Source organism: Anomalospiza imberbis, chromosome 1 (genome assembly GCF_031753505.1).
Source record: "Anomalospiza imberbis isolate Cuckoo-Finch-1a 21T00152 chromosome 1, ASM3175350v1, whole genome shotgun sequence".
Taxonomy (NCBI): domain Eukaryota; kingdom Metazoa; phylum Chordata; class Aves; order Passeriformes; family Viduidae; genus Anomalospiza; species Anomalospiza imberbis.
In genome coordinates, this window is record NC_089681.1 from 50,615,968 (window position 1) to 50,632,521 (window position 16,554).

The window sequence follows — 16,554 nt, forward strand, 5'->3', positions numbered from 1 at the left end:
ATTTTTGTAATTATGTGATACCACGCAGGAAACTTTGGGAAAAAAATGTCTTTCTGTTTCCCTTTTTCATAAAAATAGAGAGCCAAGCAAAATTATGTGTGTGCAGAAGTGGCAGAGATGAGTTGTCTCAGGAGTTTTAATTTCACCTTAATTCAAACCATAAGTATTTACTTGGCTACTGTTTCCAGAATGGAAACAATATCTTCTGATTGAGGTTTGATGACAAGACAAGGGTATTTAAATGAAACATTTGGCTGCACAGGGACACCCTGTGGATGTCTTGGAGGCAGGTGCACAGACACAAGTATGTGTGCAATTGCACAGATTTACACAGACTCAGAATGGCAACAGATTTCCTTGTAAATACTGACAAAAGAAGAAGTGTTGGGGAGTGTCAGGGGAAAGACTGACACGACTTGAACATTTACATGACTTTGCGATTAGCGCCACTGCTGCCCTATCAAGATAACACTGTAAATTAGAAGATTCAAGGTTAGGGCAGGAAGCAGCTCTGCTGGTGAAAATCCAGACCTGTATGATTAAATGCTGGATTTTTTTTCCCCTCAGTGTTAAAAATGACATAAAATCAAAGCTTTTTTTTTTTTTTAATAACCAATTGGAGTGGAAAGTTTAGTCCTCTATTCACAGAAATTTCAAAATAAAATATCCCAGGATCAGGGATCATTTTGTAATCAGAGTTCTTAGTCCCAGAAAACCTATGTTATCTAGACCTTTCCATCATGTCCCTTGGGGTGCACTTAAACATTTCTCAGAGGTTATTTTTCCTTCAAAACACCATTGTGTTTAAGTATATCTGCTGTTTCATTAGTATATTTATGTGTTAATTGTTCTATAGCTGTGCCAACTTTCAAGTCAAGGACAGAGGGGCCTATTGCATTACCAGTTTTCTATACTCTGCATACTCCTTACTTCAGGGTCAGGACTATGGAAACAAATTAGGCAGATTTATTTACATGAGCCGGCTGGATTTCAGTAGCTGATTCCATAGAAATGTATCTTTTTTTCAGATTAGTTTTAAGGATGCCTAGATTGAAAAGAAAGTCAGGAGTATTCTTAAGCACTTCTGAGTATTTTCCTGGATTTTTTTGTCTCTTTCAGCTGCTGCTCAAGCTTGAGGAAACAGGTTTGGAAACTGAAGGAATTCTGCGGGTTCCGGGATCTGCCTCCAGAGTCAAGGTATACACTCAAGACAGTTTTCCGTCTTCTGGACCACAGACTCTATGTAAAATAATACAGGATACACACAAATTCAGACTGCACATAAATACTGATCTGTGTAGCTCAGCATTCCTACTCCTGCCAGTGAAAGGTCAGATTAGTTCCTGGGAACCAATAAATTACAGACCATTTAGTCTATTACTTTGATTTAGTTAATGTTCTATATAAAGCAGAGAGGATGTTGAATGTGATTTTTCTCCACAAAACTTTGAGACATCCTTTCACTTTATCTCTGTCATCCAAAACTGCTGTGGTCTTATCTCTGTTTTAATTTATTTCTGAAATGCAGAGTTCTTAAACTGAGTGAACATCAGATAAAGATCTTATTCTATGTCATTTTAACCTCTGTGTCATTTTATTTTTCATTTATCATCTGTGATCTCACAATTTCATGATCCAAGTGAGAGAAATTTGGCCTCTGTTCACTGCTGGCAGCCTGAAGTAATGCATTTTCACAGGCTATTTGTGGGCTATGAACACAGTATAATTGGCACCCAATAACCTGACACTGTGGCCAGTAATATTTGCAATTGTTTCTCCAGACCAACTTCATTCCAGCAGCTGGAGGAGGCAAATTAGAAAAACAAGGCAGTTTTTTGGTTGGTTGGGCTTTTTTTTGTGGGCTTAGTAGGGTCTATCTCTTTCCCAGATTTTTGCTTTTTTTTTTCCATAGGCTTTTTTTTTATCTGGTTTAAGCAATATCTTACAGTGCATCCTCTTCCCACTTTTTCATTCTCAAGGAAGCTAGTTTTGTGTTCTGAGGCAGGAAGTGTCAACATTGTGGGAGCCAGACAAATGATGGGGATTGCTAAACAATTGGGTGGGCTGGGGTTCATAAAAAATGGCTGAATAAGAAAAAGCAGCATTACATGAAACACAACAAAGATAGGCAGCAGCATCCCAGCTCCTTCGACTCCATATATTGATAAAAGTACCCAAAGTCTTGAAATGTGCCACATCTTGCAGAAGGGAGCTCCTAACTTGTCCTGTACTTTTCAGCTTCCTAATTTCTTGATACAAATTATTCAGTCTTATTTCACACAATCTCAAATTTTTCCAGTCTTTCCCTGGAGATTACACAGCAGGGCTGTGCTCTAATTCAGTTATTTTCATATTCTTTGCATACACTGCACTGTGTCTTGTTCACTTCTTTTTCACAACCTCTATCCTGGGAGCTGTTGTGAGATACGACTTCATAAGCAACTCCTCCATACTAGGTGGTAAGTTAAACTGCCCATACAAAAGTTTTAAATTATTTGAGTTTTGGTTTCATTTGAGTCTGCACAACAAACCAATGAGCGAGAGAGAGATTTTTTCAAAGCAGATCCAGATTTCATCCTGCAAAAGCCTTCATACATTATTATGACATTAGGACCTGAGGGCATTCCAACTTTATTTCAGTCTTGTTTAGAAAAGAAAAGGCATATGGAAATGATTAAAGGTTTCTCTTCTATAAAACAAAGAGTAGAAGAAATGAATACAAGTTTTCTTCTGTAACAAAAGTTCCAGTGAACCAAAACTGTATGATAGTCTAGTGAAGGATCAGTCATGTTTAAAAAAATTGCAGCACATATTTTAAAAGTATTAGGTGCATACATAGATACATGTATACAAGGCAGGAAGGCTGGGGAGGGAGGGAATTGAATGTATAAAATATATGCTTACCTGTGCGGATATATAACATTTATGTTTCCAAAATCTTGCATTCTGTTTTTGTGGCTTTTTCCCACTTCTCAGCAGAAAAATGTGGAGTAGAATTCTGTCCTCTTGTGCTTTTGATGAGGTGAGGATTTCTGTTCCACATTTCCAGTCAGTTACAGGAGAGAATTCAGTCTAGGTGTTTGTATTGATTATGTGCAAAAGATGTGAATACAGAGGAAGCTTAGATAGCCCAGACTAAAACCAGTAAAATGTGCTAGTAAAAATGACACTGTAACATTTTATGCCAAATCCTGAACGACTTTCTACTTCCGTTTGTGCAACAATTTGGCTTCATTATTTGTGACTATACTTGATATGTAATTTCCTTCCATTCATGTGAGACGTGGCAAGCAGAATTCATTTTTAAAAGCTTTTCTGCCTGAATGGACTGAACTTTTTGCATAATATTAAAGTACATCTGACAAAATCATGATCTGAAACTGAATATTTGCTACAGATGTATTTTGTCATAAATGGTCTTGTAAAAAGCAGCAACAAACTTCCTATAGATAGGACAGTGTTTGGCCAGTAATAATTGTGAAAGCTGCATTATTTATGGACGACCTTGTATTAAAATACTGTCCTTCAATCTTTTTAACTCAACAATTTTTTGAGGACCTTGCATTTTTTGAACGGTGATCTGGGTTTGAAGCCAAATCCTGTTCCTACTAGGAACCTTGCTGAGTATTTCCCTTTCACAAATGTGTTTTGAACACTGGATAGTGACCCTCCAGAACTTGACTGACCTCTGTTATGGAGCAGGATGCTACCATTGGAGAACAAGGGGATTAAATGGGAACCCAAATGGTACCATCATCAATTCTATCTTAAACCTCTTCTGTGTGTTTAGAGGTTTGGGGGAGTTTTTTATGCATTAAGGTTTTTTCTGACAGTAATGGTTTTGAATTTTTCTACAATTTGACCAAATCTAACTATAATTATCCTAACATAAAGCTTCTTTTCAAAGATGGAAAGACCTGAATTTTAAGCTATTTGCTCAAGGCCCATGGATTCAGAGTATCTAGCAAGTTCACTGGCAGTGAGGAAGAAACATCACTCCTTTGTGACTTAAGGGTCAAAACCTCTGGAGAATGTTTTAAACAAAAAGAACAGCTGTGCTAACTGAGTTTTCTGCTTCTAGTTCTAAGACGTTGCACAAAATGTCTTGCTTTAAGGTGGTTCAAATTGTTCAGTGGCAGAAATCTAGATATAGCAAACCAAATTTAGCCTGGATTGCCAAATATCTGCAGGAACTTGACTTGTTAACCTGCTCTGAGCCCCACATGGCTGTCACTGGGTTAGGGCTGCTTTAGTTCAAGTGATGTACAAACCTGTCTGCTGCTTGTAATGGGATTTCTGAAGTGATCACAAACTGCTGGATCAGCAGCAATGATTGAAGGCCAAATGTTTCTTTTATTTTTCAGAATCTCCATCAAGAACTTGAGGCAAAATTTTATGAAGACACCTTTGACTGGGACCAAGTACGAAATAACGATGCAGCAGGACTGCTAAAAATGTTTATAAGAGAACTCCCAAGCCCACTCTTCACAGTAGAATATCTGCCTGCATTCATCACGCTAGTAGAAAGTATGTGGAAATTGAGTTAGAATGGACTGATAATATGATAAAATGCAAGAGCAGACATTACATTTCTTTTCTCTCTCTGAAGTATATGGAGAAAAGTCATGTAATTTTTTTCTCCCGCTGAAGTAGAGAGAAAAACAGACCCAGTGCTTTGCCTAAGCATTTTAATTTTCTGCAAGGTTTTGTTTTGTTTTCAAATGAGAAAGGTGTCTGCATTCAGCTAATAGCACAGGCTTGTTATGTGAACAAAACAACTGTTTAATGTAAAATTTGGAACCTGTGAGTAAACAGTGACTGAGTAGTGACTTTCATATATAGACTCTGGTTCATATTAACTGTAGGTTTCATAAATGAAAATTTCTGCAAGGTAAACTCAAATCGCTGTCCTTTATCTACTGGATCTATTTTATTTCTGTTAAAGTTTATGTTGAGGTCAGACCATTGGTACAGAGATACAATGTGTGAGCACAGAAAGGTTCAAGCAGCTGGGCTTTGTTTTCAGTGTACATACACCCTCTCAATCTCAGCACATTTTGTTCATTTCTCTTCCAGGAAGAATGCAATTGTACCTTGCCATACCTATGACTTCACTGTAAAGTCACTCAAGCTAGGACAGGCTGAAGGTCTCAGGATGGTGAATTTGTTAGCAAATTGGTACAGAAAAGTGAGGATCTTTACATAAGGTTGCAGTCACACTTTCAGTGTCTCCATGAGTAGCTTAAAGGGCAGAAGGAGGTGACCTCTCTCCATAAACTTCACATACCTGAGTGTGTGTGGACTGCTTTTGAGTTCCAGGCTGCATGCAGTTACAATGGCTCAGCAGCTGGGAGAAGACTGAACAGGAGATGTCTGTGCAGAATAAAGTGACTTTCTTCCCTACAACAAATACACAGATATCTAAGAGAAACTAGCTAGTACTAAAAAAATACTGGATTGTATATTGATCCACACAGTAATATGGATAGAATTCTATAGCTCCTTGTGTCCCTGTGTGACAAAGATCCAAGATGATGAGGAAAAACCCACTCATTAAGGTGATTTTGTATTTGGAGAAAAGTGTTTGGGGAAAGGTGTTAATTAACACCTAAGCATGCTAGTCTCAACCAGGCACTAGCTGGTATTTCTAGAACTGCTGACACACAAGGTTTTTAGAACAAACCAATTGCAGTTGGGATTTCAAAAGCATTAATTATTCATGTCCTTAGAAATCTCCAAGATCAAGTTACAGCTACAAGCTTTGCATTTGTTGATCATGCTGATGCCTGAAGCCAACAGAGACACAGCCAAGGTAAGTTCTTCATTTGCTATCACCTGCTTCACCTGCTATCACCTGTGGTGCTTTTGACTTTTAAATGAGAGACTCATTTTTTCAGATGCTACACCAGGACACCGGGAAAGTATTCATCTGTGTTTTTGATGATTTCCCTCAAAAGATGTTTAAAATTCCTGGCTGTCATTTCTTTTACAAGCAATTAAGAAATAGTTGCTGGGAGTATCCAACTGCTGGATCTCAGGCATCATTTTTATGGAGCACTCATTTCAAAGAGGCATATTCATTGCTTAGTTTGAACAAAGGAGGTCCAGTTTCTGGATTTTTTGTATAACTGAAATTCTCCAGGATGAATTTGAAAGAGAAGCTGCCCTGTAGGAGCTTGCCTAGTGCACTTCTGGTACTGGAAGGGCTTTCAGGGCACTGGACCAGGCTGCAGCATGCAGTCCAAAGTAAAAATATGCATCTGTAGCACAGATGTCAGGAGCTCACCCTCACTTTGCCTTATAAATCCATGCGCACCCCCATGTACTAATTCCTGATATGAACACGGTGGCTACATGCATTTTAGATGTTTGGGAGCTCCCAGAGCTGACTGCAGCTATGTCCTAACCCTAAGAGACACTGGTTGCATCTTTGAGACTGTTTCTACATCAAGGAAACCTGAGTGAAGAAGCTTCCTGGGATCCTCCAGACAATTCATCAGGTCTCCCATCTCTGAAAGCCTTTCATTAGTCAGTTTAGACACAACCTTATAAGTTCAGGTGCCTTCTTTACCTGAATTTATTTATACAGTAACAAGGGACAAGAACAACAGCTGTCTTCAAAGCACCTGGAGGTCTACTAGTGCTCTGTATAGAATGGGGGTTGTTTCTGCTACCAAAGTTCATTTGGATATAGAGCTGCATATGTAAAACACATGCTAGAGGAGTAGTCTTAATTATTACTTTATTATCAATTAGGCTTCTGTACAAAAATAGAAGTGATGACAAAACTTTACACAGCTCCACTCTCTTGTCTATAACGAGATCATAGAAACTTCTTCAATACAGTTTCTATTTTGTAATTCTTGGGTTTGCAAAAATGTTTTAATTGCTATGTCAGGGTAGCAAGACAGTGGTTTTAGTGGTACGGTTTTCATGGTTTAACTAAGAGGCAGCTAATACCTGTCATGGTTTAACCCTAGCCAGCAACCAAGCACATGCAGCTTCTCGCTCACTCCCCCATCAGTGGGATGAGGGAGAGAATGAGTGTAAAAGCTGGAAAATTAATGAGTTGAGATAAATGTAATTTAAAAGTAAAACAAAGGCTGTTCATGAAAGCAGAGCAAACAAAGGAACTCCAGCTTCCCATGGGCAGGCAGGTGTTTCAACCATCACCAGGGGAGCAGGACTTGATTGCATGTAACACTTACTTGGGAAGACAAATGCCATCATTCCAAAAGTTCCCCCCTTCCTTCATCTTCCTCCCACCTTTTTACACTGAGCATGATGTCACATGGTCTGGAATATCTCTTTGGTCACCTGTCCTGGCTGTGTTTCCTCCTGATTTCTCGTGCATTTTTATGTGACAGCATAAAAATCAGAAGACCCTTGGCTCTAAGCAAGTCCTAATCAGAAACAGCAAAAAAATCTATATTATAAACACTGGGTTCAGCACAAGTCCCAAACATAACCCTATACCAGTCAGCATAAAGAAAATTAACTCTACTCTATCTAAAGCCAACACACTACCACACAGCCATTCCTTCACTCCTCCCCCTCCCAGTGAGATGGGTGAGAAAATTTGAAAAGAAAAATAAAATTCATGGGTTGAGACAACAGTTTAATAGGGCAGAAATGAATGGGAAAATAATAATGATTATTTAATTACAGCACACAAAGTGTGCACAATGCAGTTTTTCACCACTCACTGACTGATGCCCAGCCAGTTCTTGAGTAGTGGGCCAAGATTAGTTTTCCCCACAGTTTAGATAGTGAGCACAATGCCATATAGGATGGAATATCTCCTGGGAGTCAGCTCTCCAGGCTATGTCCCCTCCCAACTCCTTGTGCAGCTCCAGCCCCCTTGCTGGCAAGGCAGCATGAGAAGCTAAAGATTACACTTGACTAAGCGTAAACACTGCTTAGCAACAACTAAAACATCAGTGTGTTATCAACATTATTCTTACCCTAAATCCAAAACACAACCCTGTACCAGATATAAGGAAGAAAATTAACTCTATCCCAGCTGAAACCAGAACAATATTGCAGAAGGACTCATTGGAAGACCCCAACTCTAGCCACAGCTGCAGTGTGTGCTATTTAATCATTCAAGCAAAATTCTGAATAAACTACCCAAAAGGGGAAATTAATTTCCTTTGATTCTGCCAAGCATGTGCAGAAGATCAATGAACCGCCACTTAGCTCTTCTTGCTTTTTTTATCCCAGAATAAAAGTTTGTAGGTTGCTGGCAGAAATTTCAGGAGAGACTAATCACCCCAAGTGACTGTGATAAAAAGCTCTGGCTAGATACATCAGAATGGACATTTGGTAATCTATGAAGAAAGTAACTATTCCCTTGCAATACGTGCACATCTTACCTCTACTACAGGGTTCAAAGCTTTACTGTATACACTGTATTTGCCTTAAAAATTTGGGATTATGGTCTAAGTGATAATTTATTAATGTGTATTTTGATAACATTAACTATTCCTCTGTGGTTGACACAGGCTATTGTAACAATATCCAAGTAATCCAAATACAATGAAAAGATCACGAAATTTTACTCCCAAGTGCAAATATAGCTGCTAGATATGTGCATTTGAAAATGCTGCATTTCAAAAGTAAATTGTTTCCAGAGATGAAACAAGTATTGTTTTTTTCCAGGCCTTTCTTCAGTTCCTGAAGAAGGTGGTTGCTAATGAAGGGAAAAACAAGATGAATTTGTGGAACGTGTCTATGATTGTTGCACCAAACCTCTTCATCTACAAAGGGAAACGTGCAAACCAACAAGAAATGCAAGCAGCCGCCACCACTGCACACATTGTGCGGCTTTTAATCCGGTACCAGGACATCCTGTGGACAGTGAGTAGTGCTGGTTCCCCCTTTATGGTTCCCTTGCAGTGCAGTACTTTGCTATATGCAGGACATGTGCAGAAGTCAGAATAAACTGACCTTCCAAGGAGAAACAGTTTCCTTGGAAACTGGCTGGAGTCTTCCATGTCTAGAATGAGACACCCTGACAGATATTTCTGAATTGAGAGCTACCTTTCTTATCTAAGATACCTATTTCAGCATCAATTGCTGTCTGGAAGTACCTCTCCCACACCATTGTTTATACAGAGTGATGCATAGAAGAATTATTTAATCTGGATGTGTAGGTGATATGTCTAAACTTGAATGTGGTTAGATATCTCTTTAAAGTCTACACCACAATAAAATGGGACAAAAGTGTGTACAACTTTTTGAGCTTCTGAAGGTTGGCCTGGAGATACTGACAGCCTCAGCTTGTTTGCTCATAACAGAGGGGGAGTATAAATGGGGTTGCAAGGACTACCTCCTGCAGTTGCAAACATCGCTTTAAAGTTCCATGTGGCATGAAAGATGATCTATAGTTTCACCAAAGGAATAACTGTAGGCTGTTAGAGGAAGCTACTGATTGCATGTATCTTCTAGGAATAAACAGAGTTTCTGCTGGGTAAAATTTGTGCCCTTCTAAAGACCCAACACATTGGGGAAAAAATTACTGTATATTCTCAGATTTGGTTTCCTCCTTCTAGGTCCCATCCTTCCTGATTTCCCAAGTGAGAAAAATGAATGAGGCAGCAATGAACAACAGCAAGAGACAGCTGATGTTTGACAAAGGAGTGAGAAAACTTTTGAGGAGAAAGACCATGGAACGGGAAAGACCTGAAAGACCAGAGGTATGATAAAAAGATACAGATTTCAAGGGCAGCTTTAAACAGCCTCCCTCCTTTATCTCATGAGAGATTCTGGGTGTGGGGAGGAAATTTTGCCATACAAAATAAGCTGATTTGAGAGTTATCTTGAAAGGTGTGCTTCACAGTCTAATACTCTGATAAGACAAAGTTATGGGAATTGATTGAGAAAAGGTAAGGAAGGCAGAATGATTTACAGCAGCCAAAGCTGCCAAGCCTGTTTTATAAGAAATGGTTATATATGGACTGTCCCTGACAGAGAGCATTCCATGAATGTTTAAAAGAATGAAGACTGGTGAATTGTAGGAGAAGTAATCAAGGAAAGGGTAAAGGATTCTATAGGCATTGAAGAATAGTCTTGAAGAACAAAAGAAAAGACAAATTAGGAAGGAATGATATCACAAGGTTATGAGAAATAAAGAATGAGCCATCTAGTACAGGCAAGAGAGAACATGCATAAGATAATGTATGGGTAAAAATGTAGAAAGATAAATGTTATGTATGAATGGTGAATACATTCTAATTCACCTTTGTTAAGAATTTGCCAGCACTGACTGAAGTATTTTATGTAGGGTAGGAAATACATTGGTGCTGCAGATGGAGACAGAGATGTTTGTTTAAAGTGGCAGTGTAGACTACTGCGCTGCAGAGTTAAATTCAGCCCGGGATGAACACAGATAGACTCCTTCTCTGAGGAGAGTCAATCACTGAAGTCATTGCACCTTTGGGAAGACAAGTCCATTGATCGGAGTAATTGGCTTTACATCTAATAAAAATGAGGGTAGCCATGGCAAGGAGCTGAAATATGAAGGGTAAATTGGAGGCAAACTCTGTTTGGATAACTGAGTTTAATGTTGAGAGCACTTAACGCAATCCCCAGGTCTCAGATGTTCTAAATTACATAGAGACAGAGACTGGAGAGACTATTGTGTTCTAGTCAGCATGGTTTTAACTGGATTAGAACTGGAATCCAAACCTTGCTAATTGATTTATCCACCATTAATCATGGAAGAGTGCATAAACTTCATAGATGATCATTTGAACCCTACACAAGGTCAAATTTCAAATTAACCGAAACCATATGGTACTTGATGTTTTACTGTACACACACTTCAATCTAGTTGAAGATATATGAAGCAGAAACAGAGAACTGGATTTTTATGCCTCAGGAGAATTTCATCTTTAGAAGGAAAAACAGATATTCTTAACAATTTTTATGTTTCTAAATAAGCAGTTGGTTCACTGACCAGTGTTAACAGAAATAAGTTAAAGTTGCAATTCAAGGGCTTTACCCTGGGTGCATTTATGTGCTACTTACCAGAGAGTTTGTGTCTTTGTGTTGTATCTGATTTGTGTCTACAAATTTGCATTTGTATGACTGTAAATGTCTTTTGAATAGCCAAGAGAATGCAGGACAGTGAGTTCTGCAAGCAGCCTCAAATGAAGTTGCAGAACTGCTTCCAAATTGAGCTAGAGCAATATTTGCCTTAGACTTACTCTATTGAATATTGATTTTAGGGAGCTGTCACTTTCCCTCCATACTTGCAGTCTGACATACCCGAGGGGGTGATAAGAGTTTATGCTCCACTGCATTCAAAAGTCTCTATGGCAATTCAACTCAACAGCCAAACAAAAGCCAAAGACATCCTGGCTCGATTCCACTGTGAAAACAGGTGGGTAAAGCAGAACATTTTGTTTTTCCTGAACAACAATGTCAGAACTATAAATTAATAGATTGCTCCCTCTTCAAAGATTCATTGTGTTACAAGAATTCTTTTTCTAATCTAAAATTGTTTATTTATGGTTATGTCAATCAAAGAAATTTTAACACTTATCTTACTCTTTTTATTTTACTTAATAATTGGCTCTGTACAGAATCAATCTGCCCTCCCTTACACCACTACTAAAAATGCACATTAAACATATATTTTATAGACTTGCCACATAGAGAACCCGAAGGCATTGTTTTACATCTATCCATAAGTCTAGAATGCTTTTATTTCTGTAGGGTAATAATTATTAACACTTATGGGAAATGGCAAATTGTGTCTGAAAGTCTTTTCTGCAAAGTCTTCCCATGTTACCACATAATTCTGTTCTTCGAATAAGTAATATAAAATAAATAATATAGAAGGTTTAGTTGATTGTAATGCAGTAATGTACCTCTGTAGCAGATTCATTATTCTGCAGTGGTCCATTTGGCAGAAATTGTTGGTTTTGACAAGGCAATTTACAGGGGAAAAAATACCAAATTTTAGCTTACCATAGATGGTGGGTGATAAGGCAGTGCTTATAACAGAAGGACAAACTGAAAGGTTTTTTTCCATCCTAGCCGTGGATCATCACAGAACATGAGAGGCCAGATCCAAAGTTTACATGAAATTGGAGGAAATATAGGTAGGTCTTAATTTTGAAAATTAATTCTGAATGTCCTTAACCTCCCAAAATACCTCAGAACAGCGCTGTTTTGACACCGCTGGGTCTCTCCTACCCTCCAGTCCATTTGGAGGAAAGGAGCCTAACCCAAAAGCTGTTAGAATCAATGTCATTATTTATTCCAACTCCAGTGTGACAGGAGGGACACCCCACAGGAGAGGATGAACCCAGCAGCTGGATCTCAGCAGCACTTCTTACAGTCTTGCCAAATTCATCTGACCTTTTGCTTACCTCTCTCACTCTCATAACTGAGCATTTTTCCATGGTTAAGAGATCCTTAGTCTTCCTCTTGCAAGCACATTCCACCTTGCTGTCAAGCATTTTTCCAAGACCTCTTTCTTTCTTACTGTATATAAGTGTTAACCTCCTGCAGATAAAAACCCACAGAATTGTGAATTCAGCCCCTGCATATATGGGTGCTCTGTACTCACGCTAATCTGCGTGCTTTATTTAGATTGCAAATTCCTTGCATTAGGGCTTTTGTCATCTTCTGTTTCATGCAGAGACATTTCTTACAATAACAACAACAGTGGCTCGCCCCACAAGTTTCTGGCCTAAAGGTTAAAAAACATATTTTAATTTGATATTACACAATCCTTTCTCTTCTTACTCTCTCATTTCTCTGTTCATGCAAAAAATTCTGGATTCATTCTCTGTTGAAGTCAGTTGTGAATCACCTGATTAGATTATTTTTTATTTCTTCTAGATTCAGCTCTAAAGACTTTCTGTAAAGTTATTGCAAAACATCACAGACTTACTTCAGCAGCAATCAGGAATCAGTCTGTATTACTGATGATAACAAAAAACTAAATTGGATTAGTGATTTGTTTTGACTGTCCAAACAGGATGACCAACTGATGCTAAAACAGAAAAATGATCCTAAAGACCTTGTGAAACAATCCCAAATATTCCTACTATCGTCTTCCAAAAAATCAGGACATTTAATTTGCATCTTCATTTAAAATCATTTTTATAGTCCTAGATCCTTCAGGGTACCTTAGTCCGCTGATTATGCATTAATTCATTTATACTGCTTTCACTTGAATAAAATCATGAGGACCCCAGTGACCTTATAAGTAACCATACAAAAATTTTACCATAATCTTGTGTCAGAGCAAAGTAACCTTACCAGTGAAATTACTTCATTACCCCATGTAAATGCAATATAGCCCAACAAATCAATTTAATTCTAGAATTTATTGCCTTATTACTCAACTAAGAGGCACAAAATCCTCATTCAGGCAAAGGCAGCCACAACTTCCCAATCACCAGCTGATGAAAGAGCCAGAGTGCAGAGCGAGTTGTTTTTTTCTTAACCAGCAAATTGGCAACTCCCAAAAACCTTGTTAGAGTCTCTGCATTTCTTTCCAAGATCCTACTGTATGGGAACACATTGTTTACAGAACTACTTTTTCAGCATTTAAAAATAGTGTAGAAGTCAGAGAGTTGTAATTCCAGCCCAGTAAATCCAAAGAAATAAAACCCCCCATACTGCAGCACTTAGAGTAACTGTGTTGTTGATGCTTCTAAAGAGACCATATTCACCGTTTGACTAAATGTCTTGTCCATTACTCAGTGTAATGCAGGACATCCTGCCTGGAAGTGGCAGTGAATTCATGACTGTCACAGAGTAAAATCACTGGCAGATTTACCAAAGACCCTCTCTGTATTCAGGCAAAATGTTAGCTGGATGGACACACCAAACTAGGCTTGTTGTGAGCAAGCCAGAGAAACATTGAAGGACATATTAACACAGCTCTGTCCCTGTGTGCTCAGAACATCTTATGATTCATGGCTAACAATTTCCTTTTCAGGTCAGCACTGTTTGGATCCAGATGCATTCATGCTAGATGTCTACCATGCAAATCCTCAGGCAGAATGGGTGATAAAACCAAAAGCCAGCTGAAGCAGAAGGCAGCAGTATACTGGACAAAAGCCACATGGACAGGAGTGATGCCTGTCATTTTAAGCAGCTCTTGAAGAGATATAACAAAATGGTATTCACAGGACATCATTCCTTCCTACTGTACTGTCCAACTAATGGTCAGCACATAGTACTTTTGGTATTCCAGCTTCCAAACCATCGGAAAAATATCACATCAGTTACGATTTCATATGGATTACACTTGTGCCAGTTGGCCCAGGAGGTGAGGAGGGCAGACCAAGGTACGGTGTTTGTTTCCTGACCTGGTGTTAGAACAATTTTTGGAAATAATGCAGTGGCATCAGATGAATGAAACACTAGTGACCACAGCATGAGATAGAAGCATGACAGACGTTGGAGAAGGCAAGATGTCTGTCAGGCATGGAAGGCGGGAGCTCAACATGGAGCAGTGCCAAGACAGCTGTGTGAAAACCAAACCTTTCTCCTGAAAGTAAACCCATACAGTGTGTGTTACTGTAATGCTTGTGTCTCTCAGTCACTCCTCATGAGTACCTGATGCTGGGGGAGGGAGGCAGGAGGAGGATCTACAGCCAGCTGTACTGCTCAGTGTACGTACCACTGTATATCTCACTACCAGTCTTCCAAAGTCATCTGTCTGGATCCCTCAGCTGTGTGCAATTGTAATGCCACAAACCCTCTCCCCTCCCTTCCCATGTCACACAAGTTTCAGGAGACAAAGGCTAGGTGAGGAGGGGCATATGCCCCTAGCTCTGCCTTTTACTTGATACTCTCAGAATTAAATCTGTGTAATGCCAGAGTATGAGATGTGTTAATGGTGCCACTTAGAGTCATCACCTTTTTTGTTAAACATTATAGTTTCTAATTTGTAACCTAATTCTTTTCATTTTGTTTATTTTAGCTTTAATATGTAAGCAATTTTTATACTCTTCAGCTGCATCAACAAGAGAGATCTTTGTTCAGGTCTTGTATAATACAGCATGAAGAAACAGGGCTTCCAAAGAGAAAAGGGATTTAATAATTTACACATTAGGTCTTTAAAACCATAGCCAATCTAGGCCCATTTGTGCTGGGGGTTTTACAAATACATAGCAAATTGCAGCTGGCATGATGTCTAAGCAAACACACAGGCTGACAAGAGAAGAGTGAGCTGCCACTGAATTGGGAATGTCAGATAGGATGTCACATTGGAGCTAGTCACAAGAGCAGGTGGTGTTCAGTCATCTCACTTTGGGCTGTGCTGGACTAAAAGAGGTTTGTTGAGTAAGGAAATCACAAATCTCTGGAAAAGAGCAAGTTTATTTTTGTCTGTGTCATATGCAATAAGTGGTAACCAATGTCTTCAACTGTGCTTCAATGTCCCCATCATTAGACGATGATGTTGCACAATGAAACCATCCCCAGCCTGAGCAATGATTTTTGTTCCTGATCTGGACACAGGGGTGAGGCAGAAGCCCTGTTTATTACATAGCAACTTAGAAGCACTCTGAACCAAGTCCTCCAGGTGAACCGGAGGTGAATAAAGTCTGCTGTCCTGCGGAAAAAGCCTGTAACTTGTGATGCTCTGCTGAAGCTGTGCAATGAGGATCTGAACCAGAAGCAGACCCTCTAAAATGTGTCAAGTTAATCGTGTTCTCCAGTAGTTGACTTACATTGTTAGTGGTCAGTGAAAGAAGTCAACATAGAATCAGTAACTTTACCAGCAACAATAATGTCTACAGAGGGCAGATCCTGTGTTCTTTCTTATCTTCTTGATAAAAAAATGAGCAACATTTGCTTTAAAACAGTGACATTTTTAACTTTCTAGTTGTTTTGGCGGGTTTTTGTTTTGTTTTTTTCTTTGTTTGGGTTTTTTTTTATTTTGGTTTTTTTGTTGTTATTCTTGGTTTTGGGTTTTTTTTGTTTTCTTTTGTTTTTCCTTTTTCTTCTTAACACTAAAGGAGACAGTTGCAGCCAGGAAAAAAACAGGACAATTGTATTATAAAATACACTCCTTATTTTGACAACTATTTATTTTAAGTATACAAGAGATAGTAGGTCTGTGGCTTGTTTACAGGACTAAGCATAAACGTTTTGTCTTTTTGCTTTGCTCCTGATACCCTTTAGTTCCCTCTGTGGCAATGGACAGCTCTTTCTGCTTATGCTGCCCTTGAATGTCAGCTGTAAAGCAGGACTAGTACTTTCCATGTAAAGGCAACATGAGAATTAATTGAGTTAAATTCTACTCTCAGATGTAGCCAAACAATTCCCTGAGCAGATCAGGAGTAATGAACATCCATCTGGGAAGAACAAACTCAGCAAAGGCTTTTTATGTGGAAAGTGCTCTGAATATAAAGAGAATCAGATAAATGCTAAGCATCGTTGTATCTATAGCAAACTAAAAGGCATTCTGTGGCTATACAGAAAGCCTAAACATTAAGAAAGTAATTTGAAGTGTCATAGCAAATGAGCTAACTTCCTACAGTACTTTCAGACAAATGCATTGACCTCCTCCATCTTGCT

At 38.8% G+C, this 16,554-nt stretch overlaps 1 protein-coding gene across 3 annotated transcripts in view; it reads left to right on the forward strand.

Annotated features, from left to right (window-relative positions):
- Positions 1–14,293, forward strand: part of ARHGAP28 (Rho GTPase activating protein 28) — a 71,555-nt gene extending 57,262 nt beyond the window's left edge. For all 3 annotated transcript variants that reach the window (XM_068192003.1, XM_068192008.1, XM_068192006.1), the window contains exons 8-15: positions 1,120–1,197; positions 4,365–4,527; positions 5,730–5,812; positions 8,662–8,859; positions 9,555–9,698; positions 11,232–11,386; positions 12,046–12,110; positions 13,964–14,293. In XM_068192003.1, the coding sequence (XP_068048104.1) occupies positions 1,120–1,197; positions 4,365–4,527; positions 5,730–5,812; positions 8,662–8,859; positions 9,555–9,698; positions 11,232–11,386; positions 12,046–12,110; positions 13,964–14,055 (978 nt within the window). In that variant the 3' untranslated portion in view covers positions 14,056–14,293. The remainder of the gene's footprint in view (positions 1–1,119; positions 1,198–4,364; positions 4,528–5,729; positions 5,813–8,661; positions 8,860–9,554; positions 9,699–11,231; positions 11,387–12,045; positions 12,111–13,963) is intronic.
- Positions 14,294–16,554: the final 2,261 nt, after the last annotated feature.